The 16,448-nt window shown below is 38.1% G+C and overlaps 1 protein-coding gene across 7 annotated transcripts in view; it reads right to left on the bottom strand.

Moving 5' to 3' along the window:
* Positions 1-16,448, bottom strand: part of INVS (inversin) — a 158,296-nt gene that overhangs the window by 77,914 nt on the left and 63,934 nt on the right. For all 7 annotated transcript variants that reach the window (XM_082403825.1, XM_082403822.1, XM_082403823.1 and 4 more), the window contains exons 4-5: positions 4,092-4,265; positions 86-253 (exon numbers count right to left, since the gene is read on the bottom strand). In XM_082403825.1, the coding sequence (XP_082259951.1) occupies positions 86-253; positions 4,092-4,265 (342 nt within the window). The remainder of the gene's footprint in view (positions 1-85; positions 254-4,091; positions 4,266-16,448) is intronic.

Below are 16,448 nucleotides of genomic sequence, written 5' to 3'. Positions count from 1 at the left end.
TATATATATATATATATATATATATATATATATATATATATATATATATATATACATATTTGGAAAGGCCATCCATTATACCCACCAGAATGCATCGCACTGTATGAACAGCACTCGGATCTTTGTGGTTGGCTGCCCAGTGAAGTGGGATCTTGCCTTCGACATCAGGAATTCCAATGTTGGAATCGTGCTTGATGAGCAGCTTCACATGCTCAGGGTTATTGTAGTAGGCACTCCAATGCAGAGCTGTTTGCTGCAAAATTGAGAGATTCTCAAAATAACGATAACTACAGTAACAGTGAAAACACAACAAACTTTTCCCAAACTTTCAGTATGTGACAGGCACTGTCGTAAGAGTTTTATATATTTTATCTCATGTAGTCTATATCATGACAACTCTGGGAAATGAGTACTCTTGAATTTGCATGCGACCGATGAGGAAAGTAAGTACGAAGAGGATAAGTAATCTGCTCAAGGGTGTGAAGGTAGCAAGTGACTGAATAGAGATTTTAAACCCAGGCAGTCTGACTCCAGAATCTGACATCTTAACCATGGCAGGGATTTAGGTCATCAAGTACTAGTAACTGATAATACTGAGAAAGAAAAAAGAAGCCAAATATTTTATGAATAATTATCAACAAAACAAGTGATCATCTTGATATTGCACTAAGCACCTTAAGAATTTGATAGAAGGTTTTATATCTATCAGAAAAGATCCATGCATAGGAAATCATGGATCTAGAATCCATTTTTTATATCAAAGGATAAATTTAAATTTAACTATAATTTTACAGGATAAATTGTTAAGATATATTTTGAAAATACAGCAACATTTGCTTTATTTTTAGATAAAGTTAAAAATGAAAAAAAAAAATGAACATGCTGAACTTGCCGATGTTGCTTTAAAAATCTCTTCTGCCATTCTCATCAACATACTGGTTTCTCTATTAGGAGAACTATTAATGAAACCACAGAGAACTGTTTAGATATACTTTATGCCTTGAGAGTAGCATTGTCATGAATCTAATCTAGAATGAGATCATTTAACAGCAGGAACCAAGCTCATTTGTCACATTAAAAACTTTAAATGTTGGCATATGTGGTATTCATTCAAAGTGAACCTACAGGCGTCTAACATGTAGAGTTATTAACTCATTGCTCTTTGTTTAGTGATAACTGCAGAACAAAAAAGTCACAAATATCAAAGCAGTTAATCGCCTAAAACCACATTTTCAGTAAACAACATGTACAGTTTCTGTAATTCTTTTCTTTTCCTATATTTGTTCTTTTTTTAAAAATTAATTAATTAATTTTTGGCTGCGTTGGGTCTTCATTGCTGTGCGTGGGCTTTCTCTAGTTGCGGTGAGCCGGGGCTACTCTTCGTTGTGGTGCGCAGGCTTCTCATTGTGGTGGCTTCTCTTGTTGTGGAGCATGGGCTTTAGATACGTGGGCTTCAGCATTTGCAGCACGTGGGCTCAGTAGTTGTGGCACACGGGCTTAGTTGCTCCACGGCATGTGGGATCTTCCCGGACCAGGGATTGAACCCGTGTCCCCTGCATTGGCAGGTGGATTCTTAACCACTGTGCCACCAGGGAAGTCCCTGTTCTGAATATATTTATTGAAATATATTATGCTGTTGAACCTAACAGTAAAAAGTTTGGGGTTGCATTTTTTTACATCTTTGTTTTTTATTTTTCTAGTAATTCTTTTTTTTTTTTTGACTGTGGTAAAATGTACATAACATAAAATTTACCATTTTAACTGTTTCTAATGCCATGTTCAGTGGCATTAAGTACGTTCACATTGTTGTGTAACCGTCAGTACTATTTATCTCCAGAATTTTTTCATCTTCCCAAACTGAAACTCCATACCCATTTAACAATAACTCCCAATACCCACCTCCTCCCCGTCACCTGGCAACCACCATTCTACTTTCTGTCTCTATGAATTTGACTCCTAGGTACCTCGTAAGCAGAATCTTAACAATACTTGTCTTTTTGTGTCTGACTTGTCACTTGGCATAATGTCCTCAAAGTTCATCCACATTGTATCATGTGTCAGAATTCCATTCCTTTTTAAGGCTGAATAATATTCCACTGTATGTATATACTGCATTTTTTTATCCAGCTGTCCATCAAAAGACATTTGGGAGGTTTGTGAGTAACATCTTTGGGCTATTTTGAGTAATGCTGCTATGAACATGGATGTACAAATATCTGTTCGCATTCCTGATTTCAATTCTTTTGGGTATATAACCAGAGATAGATTTACTGGATCGTATAGTAGTTCTATGTTTAATTTTTTGAGGAGTTTTCCACAGTGGCTGTACCATTTTACATTCCCACCAACAGTGCACAAGGGTTCAAATCTCTCCACATCCTCACCAACATTTGTTATTTTTGTTTTTTGTGATAATAGCTATCCTAAAGGGTGTGAAGCGCTATCTCACTGTGGTTTTTGATTTGTGTTTCTTTTGTGATTAGTTATATTAAGCATCTTTTCATGTGCTTATTGGCCATTTGTATATCTTCTTTGGAGAAATGTCTATTCAAGTCCTTTGCCAGTTTTTCAATTGAGTTGTTTGGTTTTTTGTTGCTCATTTTTAATGTATTTTATAATACGATTGGTCTGTGACAGATTAGAAATTTAAAAAAAAACGATCCTTCACCTCAGATGGTTTGAGACTCATTGCTCTATGCTTTTGTCCTTCTTTCTTCTCTGTGGCTGCCTGGACTACGCAGATCCATTTTCCATCTGTCTGACTGAATAACCTCCCATCCCTGTTCAATAACAGAAGAACATACAGGGACTGGAAGACAGCAGGAAGTTCATAGAACATATTGGGGAAGACATGAAGCCCAAAGACAGTTGTAGCTTCTCAAGTGATTAATGGGTCTTGTGCTTTTTTCAGTGAAATATTTATTTATTTATTTATTTAGCCACACCATGTGGCTTGCGGAATCCTAGTTCCCTGACCAGGGATTGAACCCAGGCCCTCAGCAGTGAAAACAGAGTCCCAACCACTGGACCACCAGGGAATTCTCAGTGCAATATTAGCACTATAAATGCTGTGAGTTAGGAATAATATTAATTTACAAGTTGTAAAATAAAGTTAAAGTTGATTTCAGAACTCTGGGTTATGTGAGTGACCACTAAACAAAATCTAAAAATCACATAAAGAACACTATGGGAGTGAAAAGATTATTGAATATAAACCCAGTGAATGACTTATAAGAGTTTTAATTACATGAGAGTGCTGGAGTTAGCAAGACTCTATGATTAAGTGCCTGATGAAAAGGAAGAGGATGATTGCATTTGTCTAACTAAAGACCACATTTTTTTCCTGTAAGGAATGATCAGAGTGTTGATCAAAACAATGACCAATGTGTACACTATGTTAAAACTCAAGAGCAGGGAAGATAATGGATCCTAGCAACAATGCCAGAGCAGATGTTAGAATCAAAATGAACTAATAATAATAATTTTAAGCTAATATTTATTCAGAGAATACTATGCACCAGGCATTGTGCTAAACACTTCATATATATCATCTCATTTTATCTTCAACAACCCTTTATCCCCTTTTTGCATATAAGAAAACTGAGGAATAGAGGAGTTAAGTAATTCGATGGACATAGAACAAGTGGTGGCTTCTACACTGAAACCCAAGAAGAATGATGCCAAAGCCAGGCCATTAAAGCACTATGCACTTAGTACATTACCCAGGGCATTTGGCCGCCACAAATCTAACTACCTTTAGCAACTATCTTGACTAGCAGTCAAATACTGAGTTGGAGTTAGACAGGCCTGGTTTGAATTCTAGTCCTGCCAATTGGATCTTGGGCAGAATTTTAATCTTCTTGAGCTTCAGTTTTCCCATATGTAAAAAGATGATACTACCCACCACACCTGGTTGCTGGGAGGATAAAATGACAGAATTTAAGTGAAATACTTTACTGGAGTGCGTGGAGACTTGGAATTGTTTTACCATACATGAGTGGTAATTTAGGCCTTCTTCCTTGAGATTTCACATCATAAAATAAAGCATTTGCTTTCTGCTCTATTTGTCTTGGATTTTGACAGTCCATTACCTTGTTTTTATCCTGTGTATCCACTTCTCCTGGTGCCATAAACTTCAGCAGAAGCGCCAAACACTTAGGGCTCTTGTGCCGGGTAGTCAAGTGTAAAGGAGTCATTTCTTCCAGATCCTTCTGCATCCAGTTTGCTCTGCGTGTAAGTAAGAGTTTCATGAAACGATAATTTCCCTAAATAAAAAATAAGAGACAGTAAGAAGAAATTTAGTTTGGAGCCAAACATTTTTTTAAATTTTAAAATGTTTTAAGCATTTTAATTATTCTGCTAGGATAATAACATTCAGATAAATTAATAAAAGGAAAATACTTATAATTCTACTACTCTAGCAATTGTTTTATTTTTTCATGTTTCTTTCCAACCGCTTTCTACATGTATTTAGTTTACTCAGTGGCTGGTCAATATTTCATTGTGTTAAGGCAAAACATTTTATTTAATCATTCTATGATTGTTTATAATATTTTTTCAATAGAAAATGCTACAATGTACATGATTTTTCACATATTTTTTTTTCCATAGAATAAATTATCAGGAACCAAATAACTGGGTCAAAGGAGTTTGTGCATTTTATGGTTTTTGGTGTATTTTCCAAATTGCTATCTAGTAGCAACAATGTGTGAATGTATTAGTTTCAGCACAATCTGACCAGCACAGCACATATTATTTATATTCCAAGTATAATAACTTTGTGAAACAAGTAGAGATTTTAAACCCCAATTTACAGGTGAGGGAATTGAGATTCAAAGGGGTTAAATATTGTGTTCACAGTCATTTGGTTAACAAGGAAAAGGTGGTTAGCTTTCTTGATGAGAACTATTTACAGGTACAACTAAGGTAGAAGCAGCTTCCTCAAAGTTCAGGTCCCAGACTCATCTGGTCACACAAACACCAACCCAGAAATCACTGTAGGCCACCCACTTGCAGGCAGTGCTCTCCACACCAGTTAAACCCTCCAATCTGGCAGAACCAACCCATCTGGAGAAAGAAGTTTAGCTATAAGGGCTAGAGTAATACACTGGTGGGGACTCAGGTTGACCATTTTATGGTATGTCTGTGTGAGCTTTGAAACCCTTGAAAAATATTCAATAGTTCTTTTAAGCTCTTTCCTGAGATCTAGTTCCATATTTCCAATTCTGATTGGAGCCTTCAATATGCTTGGTATCACAGATATTTCAAAGTCAACATGAACAAACTTCATTGCATGATCAAGTTCTCTGCCTACTTCATGTGTATTTTCTCTTTCCCTATTCAAAGCAGAGTGGCAGGCAGGGCTACCTGTCTTTTTCATCTTCTGAGACCCTCTAAATCCTTAACATTGTTGGAAATGTGACCTTTAAGTATTATAATTACAATGCATTAATGTTCTACTATAGGGGCTATCGGTATTAGTAAGGAAGACATTTATTGATTGAGCAGGCTCCCCACTGTGATGAATGTGAGGCTCTAAGTAAGGCAAAGGGAACTAGCTAGAGCAACAGTGAGGTGCAGAAGGAAGAATGAGACTTGCCTGCTTGCCTACAGGGGCAAAGACAGGATTCAACTCAGCTCCAGGGCTGGGGCAGAGATAAGGGAGAACAAGGCTAGGAAAAGGGTCATAAGGCTGTCTACACTAGATGGGCAAACTTGGAATGGACTGAAAAACAAATGAATGCAGCTCATTTATTTTCTTTCAGAGAGGCTTTCCTTGACCACCCTAAGTAGAACTTATTTTGTTCTTCTTTATTGCAGTACCCTTTCATTTCCTTCATAGTACTTTCCCCAGTTTGTAGTTACATATGTTTTTATTTCCCTTCACTGAGATTTCCCTCATAAGCAGTAAGCATCATGAAGGCAGAGACTATGTTTTGTTGACCACTGTGCTTGGCATGGTTCCTGGCACATAATAGGTGCTTAATAAATATTACTTGAGGGACTTTCCTGGTGGCGCAGTGGTTAAGAATCCGCCTGCCAATGCAGGGAACACGGGTTCGAGCCCGCAGGGGACATGGGTTCGAACCTGCAGGGGACATGGGTTCAAGCCCTGGTCTGGGAAGATCCCACATGCTGCGGAGCAACTAAGCCTGTGCACCACAACTACTGAGCCCGCGTGCCACAACTACTGAAGCCCACGCGCCTAGAGGCTGTGCTGTGCAACAAGAGAAGCCACTGCAATGAGAAGCCCGTGCACCGTAACGAAAAAGAGTAGCCCCCGCTCACCGCAACCAGAGAAAGCCCGCGCACAGCAACGAAGACAACACAGCCAAAAATAAACAAACAAATAAATAAATAAATAAATATTACTTGAAGGACTGAGTGAATAAGAGGAAACGAAATATCTTCTAGAGGTTTTTGTTTTTAGTTAAAAATTCTTATTTACAGTTGCTAAATTAGATCATAACAGTTAAGAATATTAACTCTCAAATATCTGGAATTTGGTTACTATTACTTTTTAATGTTTCATTTATCTGAGCTTCATTCATAGTGGACATCATTTATCTGGATATTCTGATTTCACCCAATGCCAGTTTTTGAGAAGGTGCTAAAATTTCCTCAAGAGGGCACCCTGCTCTAAATCTCTTGCCATCTTTTCTTTCAAAAAAAAGAGAAAAATGCCCAGGAAAAACAAACATATGTGGTACTTCATACCAAAAAAATAAGGTTTGACCTTTCTGAGCATAACATTTCAAATATTACAGAATAATTCATCATGACCTTTTAAAGATATTCAATCAGACAATCATTGTGATTTTGAAATTTAGAGGAAATGGGAAGGAGAAGGAGGAAACTAGAATATGTTAGGGGGTGGCTACTGAGTTATAGACATAGTGCTTGGTATATTTCCATTTCACATTATTCTGGGGATTCTACCTACACAAAACATCGTACACCTCAGTAATAATCACTCATTCATTCAACAAACATCCATTGAACCTTGTTACAAAGCAGGCAGGAGTAAAATGTTCGTACTTTACTTATTACAAAGCTCTTTGACATAGATTTCATCTTTGCTCCTCACAGAAGTATCATGGAAAATTTTTACATATCAATTAAAGTATCTTCCTGTGACTCTAATTTCCTCATCTGTAAAACAGGAATAATAATAGTACCTGAGATTATCATGCATATGAAATGATAAAGGTAATATCTGTACTTAGAACAGTACACAAAGCAAATGCTCAGTAATGTTTGCTAACTTTATTATGGACAGTTTTCCAATGTGGAGGAGGCAATAAAACATAAATGGTCAAGTGGAACCAAGAATGGCCCATGACAGAGGGCACGTAGATAGAAAGATCTGACTGAACATAGTATACATAGTTCAGCTACTGATTAAGGAGAGAACCAAGGTTAGGAACAGGTAAAAGTACAAATAGTTGGAATGTTATAAATAATGGCTTTTCTGATTTTTTTTTTTACATTGAGAAAGATGTCTATACTCTACCTACAGATAAAGGTGATATAGTACCAACAAGAACATACCTAATAGGAATTTAGCTGGTACCCTGGGGAGGGGTCAGCTATATGATCAGGCCAGCTTCTCCTATTCCAAAGGACAGAGACACATCAGATATTACCGACGAATGCTGGGACTAGAAACAATATAATCCATTTGGACCAAGGTCAACCTCCTTGGTCTCATGAACAAGCATTTATTAAAAGCCCAGTGTACGCAAACTCAATTCTGAGACTGAAAGGAGGGGACAGACAACCTCTGAGCTAAAATCAGGAGAGTATTTGTAATATCAGTGGAAAAGGGGAAAACACTAGTTTGAGGCAGCAAGCTGTTTTGATAACCCCCTGAAGACTGTATGACCCTGGGGACACATGTTATAGGCTACTTTGTTTCCCGTAAAGCCTCCTCAATACAAAAGCAAACAAACAAAATATCTAAACATTTCCTCACTATTGCTTGAAATTAGGACTTCTTAAGTTTTCAGGTTTATTATAACACAAATACTTTGGGGATGATTTGGAAGTTAACAATTTAGTATCATATCTTAGGGCCACACAGAACATGATCCTGAGGTGAAGACTGTTTTGGAATTTGCTTTTATAATTTCTGACTGGGTAGGAAATAGCATAAGAGCAAAAGAGATAATAGATCAAAAGAGTGTATATTCTTAAGAAAATTCCGGTGGTAAGTGAGCAGAAATGAGACCTAAAGTTACAAAAAAGTCCTGATTTCATCACTAAAAGGACATTAACTCTGATATGATGAGGTCTGTTATGCCCCTGAAATGTGAAAATATTTCCTAATGTCTCTGAAACATTGAATAAGATGTTGTTTCTCAGTTTTTGGTTTTTTGTTGTTGCCGTTGTTGTTAGGTACTAATAATCCTCATCTTAATCTTCCTGTAATTATTAACACCATGAGCTTCTTTTGTCTGTAATGTAAGTGATTATGACATTTGGATTTTCCCCCAATACATGAAAAGGAGTATAATATCCGAAAGGGTAAAAGAGAATGAAAAAGCTCTCTGACCTGGAGAACAGCTCTTGAAATGAATCTGGGAACAAATGAACTCAAAATGCCACTTAAGCTCATATTTTTGTCTGTCCAATTTGCTAAGATGAACTCCTTTTTTTAGGAAAAGTCATTTAATCTTAATAACAAAGATATGGAAGTTTTGAGTGAAATAGTTTGATATTTTGCTTTAGATTTTTCATTTTTAAGAAATAAAACATAACATATATGGTTAATGCTCCCTTTGTGTCCTTCCCCAATTCTATGACCTTTCCTCTCTTTGGAGAACTTGGTGGTTATCATTCCAATGAATGTTTTGATACATTTTATTTCTTACAAATACACGTATTCATAAACTACATAGCATTATTTTACATGTTTTCAATCTTTATATAAGTAGCCCTACATGAATCACTTGCCACCTTTAACTCAAAGCAATATTTTTGAGATGTCTCCAAATTGCTTTGGTTCATACATTTTCACTGAAGAAAGCTTTCTGTCATATGAAAATAATGTTATATTTATTTATTCTCTAAGGGAATATTTAGCATGTTTCTCATTTTTCACTATCACAAACAATACTGTAATGAATTTTCTCATACATAGCTCCTGGTACATGTGCCAGAATTTCTGAAGCTGCTGGGCTGAAATCGTTCTCTCAAGTAGGTACTCCAATTTACACTCCCACCAGTAATGTTTGAGAATGCTTGTGTCGCCACATCCTCTCCACACTTAGTTTTGTCAGACTTGCTAACTTCTGCCAATATGATGGGTATACAATTGTATTTTACCATGGATTTAATTTTCATTTCCCTTCTTGAAGTGGAACGTCTTTGTTGGCTATTTGTTTCTTCTTCTGTGAAGAGCTTTTTTGTGTTGTTTACTCATTTTGCAACTGAGCTATTTGTCTTTTTCTTACTGATCTGTAGAAGTTATTTACATATTCTGGATACTAATTCTTGGCTTGTTTTGCAAATATCTTCTCTCTTTGGGTGGGTTTTCTCTTTGCTTTGTTTATGTTCTTCTGCTAGGAATGAATTCATGATCTGAATGATGATACTGGTAGCTTTCTTAGCATTAGATTTCTTCATATATTTTGTTTGCGGGCTCATTTTAAAGAGAAGATTGTTTGCTGTTATTTTTTGTTTTCTTCTTTTTTTCTCTTTGCTCACCCTTATAGCTGCTAACATCCAGCTTCTGGTCGATTATAAGAATCTGTAGTTATAATGATGTTTTGCAGCCCCATGTCTAGTGATACTAGGGGTATCACAGTTACTGTCACTGAGCTAGTGGGTAGCTTCCTGGTCCTGAGGCTTGATCTTTGTCCTGCTCCTGCCACTTCTCTAAAACAGCTTCCTCTAAAGCTATAGCCTCATATCAAGGCAAAGAATACTCCCAAATTCTAAGTATTTTCTTGGCTTTAGTGTGAATATAGGACTGCCTGTAGCAGTACTTTTCCGCACTGGGACACTGAAGAGACTAGATATTTTCTCAAAACCTACATGTTTCCTGATGAATCTCTTTGCATTCTTGTTCTCTCTGTGTCTTCAGCACTTAATTTACTTTCACGGTAGCTGGGGAGAAAACAATTGTTCACCAAATGTTCATTTATTTTTTTGTTCATTTATAGGTTTGTGTATAATTTTGTCCTGGAAATATTATAATTATATATATAATAGCACAAATAAATGTAAGGTGGGCATTCTGCCATATTTTATTCTAAATCCTAATCATACTATATACCAAAAGATACATTATTTAAAACTGAAATGGAAATAATAGAAACATGATTTGTTACTATAAAGTATTTTCTTGGCTTTAGTGTGAATATAGGACTGCCTGTAGCAGTCCTTTTCCCCACTGGGACACTGAAGAGACTAGATATTTTCTCAAAACCTACATGTTTCCTGATGAATCTCTTTGCATTCTTGTTCTCATTATCATAGATAATGATATCTATATAATTATATATTTATAAACTCTCAAGGCATTTACCATGTTAATTTTTAAAAAGAATCACTATCCCTAGGAAGTATATAGGTCACAAATATCAATAACCTCTTTATCTCAATCTTTCCTGTAATGGTTGCAGACACAAATGAGTCTCAGAAATATCACAATAGTGTTGGGAGAGGCAATCTGCCGTGGACCCTGAGTGTCCCTGAATGTTCTTACTAAGTATGCCAAGAATGCAAAGCCTTGACTCCTCTACCTGGGCCATTTCTCAGAGTTGGGTTTGTATCAAGCAGTCTTAAGGGACATTAATGTCTCCCAGGACATGAGATAGAGAGTCTTGCTTACTACTTACTAAAGTAAGTAGTAAAGTCTGGAGCTACCCCAAATTCAGCATTCCTCAGATGCCATGTGAACCCACTGTGTGCTCAGTGTCCGTCTGGGGCCTCTGCATTGCCTCCTGGCTCTTGGGGGTAAGGGATGCAAGAATGCAAGTGCTCATGCTTTTGTCATCAGTAATAAAGCTTTTTTTGTCTCTGATGGTAGTCTTATGTCTTCTGCCAGTACTCAGAACCAATTTATTACCTTGTAATAAGTTGGCACAAACAAAGAAATGAGGAGGGTAAATTAAATCCAAGACTTGACAGTACAGGAAATGAGGAGGGGCTACTGACAGAGACATAGTTTTCTTGAAGAGTAAGGACCAGGGCCCTGCAGGTCAGGTTCAGGGATGAGAAGATTCCATGTGATCACACCCAAGCGGTGGGCAAGGTTGGGGAGATAAGGGAACCCACTGTCCTGTTAATGACTCAATGATGAGGAGCAGGATTAAAACAAGCCACCCAAATGATGCCTTGGTCTTGGCTCACCTTCCCCTGGGGAAGCAGAGGAAGGGATGAAGGCAGGACAAGGGGGCAGCAAGCTGAAAGGCAATGTAGCTGTGGCTGCTGAGTCAAGGAATCTCCAAAGTGGAGATCAATGGAGAAAGCAATGAGACCCTGCTTCTTGAGACAGAATTGTGGGCGGACTGAAAACAGTAGAGGTTCCCTTGGTTGATACATGAGTGGGCAGCTGCTCAAAAGTGAAAGTGAATGCAAAGCCTTGCCTGATAACACAGAGCCAACTGCGCCACATGCCTGATCCCTGCTATAGTCTGCTTTGTCTGGCAATGAGGACAGAGAACTGGGCGTAGAGATGGCCACTGTCTGAAGCAAACTGCTGGTTTAATGGTGCCCTTGATGCTCAGAGGTTCCCCTGAATGCCTTGGCCTGGTTTACTGATGATTTGGCTAAGTTAAAACCTGATGGCATCCACTGGGAGGCAGTCCAACCTCCATGACAACTCTGGAAGACCGACTGTGTACAGGGCAGGTCAGCCCTTTACATTCTATGGGCATTCTATGCCCCATACTGTCCTCAGGAATCTGAAATTATCAAGAGCAGGCATGGCCTTCTTGAAAATAAACTCAGAAAGATTTCTGATTCTACCTCAGTTACCGCTTCCGGATCCACACACCTGAGAGAGGTAGTTTGGTTACTGTATGTGGCCACTCACAGAAAGAGTTCATCTCCTCATGGCAGCCTCCTGGGAAATAATCAGGACAAAAGGAATGGGGGATCATATACACCTATTTTGAAAATTTGGGATTCTGCCCAAAATTTGGGATTCTGCCCATCATCCCTGGTTATGATGCTTCTTTCTTTCCCCTAAGAGTAATCCCAGGCTGGTCTCATTGGTACACCCTCTGGGTGGCAGCCCAACCAAAAGGGAGCTTAGAGATTCAAACTTAACTCTGGTTCAGCCACCTGAATTTGTTTGTTGATTGACATGGTCCTACATCATACACATCCATAATGACCACTTGCTTGAGTACACTACTCACAAAGTCCTCCTAAATGCCCACGTGGACCAAAGTGGGGGACATAATGGGTCTCTGTAAATTTGTCCTATATGCATCTACCCTTCTAGATGAAAGGTATGGGTGCAAGTAGGAGATGATGAGAGAAAAGGTGAGGAGTTCTAGCTATTAGGGTGGGACACACTGATTTTGTGGTTGAGGAGGGAATGCAACAACTTCAGCACCTGGGAAGGGGACACCTTGGGAGGTACAGGGAGGGAGAGGACAACTGATGCTCTCTTTGTCCTCTGGATCCAGTACTGTATCCCAGAAAAAAACAAAATTACTTTTCACTACCTGAATCAAATAGCAGCTGAGGCTAGCAATCTAGCCTCAGCTAGATTGCAACAAAAGCAGTTGTCTGCTTTTGTGTTTGTCATCCCCATCCATGTGCTATGAAACAGAAAAATTCATGTGGACATGGATGGACCTGAACTCTTCTGCCATGCTTGATGCCATCAATGGCAGCATGAGAAGCCTTGGGTTATGCCATGTATGACAATCAAAGCTGTAACTACTTGGTGATACTGCCCATGTGGCTTAGCCAAACAATGAAATGGTGATCCACGTTTAACAACAAATCCTGAACTAAAGTGACTTGTGCCTCTTCAGGTTATATGCTTGTATCTGGGGGAGAGAGGGCCATGAAATAGTTCTCCATTGGGCTTAGGGGTTGCTTTTCAGCCCCTAGTGCCTCATGTAATTATTGGCAATAACACCAAAGATCAGCAGGTCAGTCAAACTCCCTTGCATGGGTCATAATAGATAACAGAATAGCCACAGAGTATATCTTCGCTGTATAAAGTAAGACCTACTGTCTCCCCTGGTACTCATTCACAGTGGACTTAATCCAGGACACTGAAGTCAATACTGCAGGTTGTTCTCATCCTGCGGCTTGGAGTTCTATTATTTAAATGCTGTATGAGACATATTAAAGAGATTTGTTCCCAGCCTCTGTTGGTCAGATTAATCACAGTAGCTGACGGAATGGCATGCTCATGTCAAGAACATGTAGGGCTAAGTGATGGGTTGCTGGGAGAAGCAATTTACCATGGGCCCTAATCATCACTGCATGTTCTTATGCCAAAAATGCAGAGACTTGACCACTCTTGGCCTAGGCAACTTCTCTGGGTTGTGCTTGCTGCAATCAATTTGAGGGATGAGGTCATCTCTTCCTCTGGGTTTATTAACTGCTCACTACAAAAGCGTAGATTCCTGAAGTTCAGTGTGCCTCTGTGCTATGATGGAAACCTGCTGTGTGTACAGCATCCATCTGGGCCTTCTGTGACTCCCCCATGGTTCTTGGGGGAAAGGGAAATCAATACAAACATATAGGTGCTGATGCTTTTTGCTATGCTGTGAATAATAAACTTGTTTGTCCCTGACCCTGGAGGCTTGTGTCTATTGTCAACATCCATGAAGCAGTAACAGACTAACTTCTTATCTTGTATATATGGTGAGACAAAATCTCAAGCCTTGAAGATAGTTCTATATTATTGTAATATGAAATGAAGTATTGAACATAAGAAGTGAAAATTGATTAGAGAGGTGAGTAGGTGCTTGAAAATGGAGAGTCTAATACAGTATGACGAAGAGTCTAAAATTTATCATATAGGTAATGGGGCGCCAGTGAAGAGTTGAAGAAGGAAATGACATGAGTGGATTTATGTTTTGAAGAAATATCCTGGAGGCTGTGTGAAGTACTGATTTGAGGGAAACAAATCTTTGGTAGTGAGACTGGTTAGGGGGTTACTACAGCAATCCAGAATAGAAATGTTGGGAGCTAAGTGGAAATAAGAGGACAGACTGTGAAATATGTAAGAGGCCTCCTGAATGGGTACAAAATGGAGAGTGGTGTCAACAACTGAAAAGACAGAGGAGAAATAGGATTAAGGATAAAGATTTTGAGTTCTGTTTTTCTAACATGTGGAGTTTGGGGTGTCTGAGGGAAATCTATATAGAGATATCTAGCAAAAAAAAAAAAAAAAGAAAAGAAAAGAATCTATATGGATCTGAAGATTGGAAGAGATAGCTAGATTCAAGATATAGGGTTATGAATCATCTATATTAATAGCTGTTTCAACTGTTTTATCTAAAGACATAATTTCTGGAATAAATTAAAGTACATGAAACTGGAAAAATGAATCTATACATCTTAGCTGAAATATAAACATGATTTAAATATCCACATAAATAGCTCAGTACAATGCAATCCATACTGTTCTTTTACCTAGACCATGAGATACTACTACCATATCAAATATAGAGTATAAGTGGATTGGAAAAAGGATGGGCCTTTCCTCATTATTCTTGTCTGCTTGGATCATTCTTTGATCCTGGTTGATTTAGGTGTCTCATTGTACTCTGGTTTCCTGCTTTCCTTCTTCTTCTTCTTCTTCTTTTTTAAAATTTAATGTGAATCTTTACAGGAAACAGTTACAAAAACCAAGTTTTTGAATGACATGAATTACTGAGCTATAGAAATGAAATCAAATCTGCATTGCTTTTCCCAATCACAGACGTTCTCTTTCTTTCCTTAAATTTCTGATTTCAAGCCTAAATACTGTGTTTTACAGCTAAAATTTCTAATTACTCAACAACTATGATGGTAACCACATCACTAACCTGCCATCTTATGCAAATCTTAAAAAAATGTTTTTAAAAAGCTATTTGACAATTCTCTAAGCAAAGGTTAAGAATGGCACTTCAAAGGCAGAATGGAGCTCTATTTGTTGCTTTTCAAGTTTAAGATGTTCATCCATCTGGCAGAGCAGCTAGACAATACATCAGCCAAGAACATCTCTCTGGCTTGAAACAGATTCTGGCTCTCAGAGAGTATTTGACTGAAGGAAAGGCAACATCTTTATTTGCTCTGTGGCTGAACTCTTCTAATATTTCTCCTCAATGCCTCCTCCAAGCCTTGGCTTCATCTACTAACTTGGTTTCCATAGGAATAGACAGAACTATCAAGTGGCACATAGTCAAACAGCACAACAGAAAGAGAAAATGTTACTGTCAAAAAAAAGTAGACAGACTTTTCTCTAAGAAAAGAAACTATGAAAATGTATCCTTGACTCTGAGGCTTCCTTACCCAGTGCTGGATTTTTCATGTGCTTTTCCTGCCTGATACAGACTATTTTTTTAAAGATTATTATGAAAATTAGTCCCTTCAGTGGAGAGGATTTCACACAAAAAATTTTAAAAGTTATAAAAGGCTGTGATGCTTATTTCCACAAGTACAATTCTCTTGTGCTTGTGAGCTACCCTCATTTATTCAGAGTGGTGCTTTGAGTTGGCAAAACCTTTTGGGCTGATTATAAAATGTATTTTGTTTCTCATAGTTTGACATTTTATTTATAGGAAAACATTTATTTCATCTTAAATCAGTAGTTCTCAAACTCTAGCATGCATCACGATCTCTGGAGAGCTGGAAAACACAGTCTGCTGAGGACTTCCCTCAGAGTTTTTCATTCACTAACTCTGGTGTGGGGTCCCAGAATCTACATTCCAAACAAGTTTCTGGGAGACAATGGTGCTGCTAGGTCCAGGAGTTCACACTTTGAGAATCATTGTTTAAACAAAGACTCTAATAACAGAGTTCTCAACCCTGAAGAACTTAAAAAAAACAAACAACAAAAACCACCAAAAAAAGAATACCTGTTTCATCCTAGATCAATGAAGTCAGAATTTCTGAGGCTTTGGCACCAGAAAACTACTAGAGCTAAGAAATGAATTTGGTAAAGTTGCAGGATACAAAATTAATGCCGAGAGATCTCTTGTATTCCTATACACTAACAATGAAAGATCAGAAAAAGAAATTAAGGAAACAATCCCATTCAACATTGCAACAAAAAGAATAAAATACCGACAGCAACAGTCAGCTCTACCCACCACCAGAGCCTCCCATCAAGCCTCTTAGATAGCCTCAACCACCAGAGGGCAGACAGCAGAAGCAAGAAAAACTACAATCCTGCAGCCTGTGGACCAAAAACCACAGTTACAGAAAGACAGACAAGATGAAAAGGCAGAGGGCTATGTACCAGATGAAGGAACAAGAAAAAA

The sequence above is a fragment of the Balaenoptera borealis genome (genome assembly GCF_965194805.1).
Source record: "Balaenoptera borealis genome assembly, chromosome: 8".
Taxonomy (NCBI): domain Eukaryota; kingdom Metazoa; phylum Chordata; class Mammalia; order Artiodactyla; family Balaenopteridae; genus Balaenoptera; species Balaenoptera borealis.
This window is presented reverse-complemented; position numbering and strand designations above follow the sequence as displayed.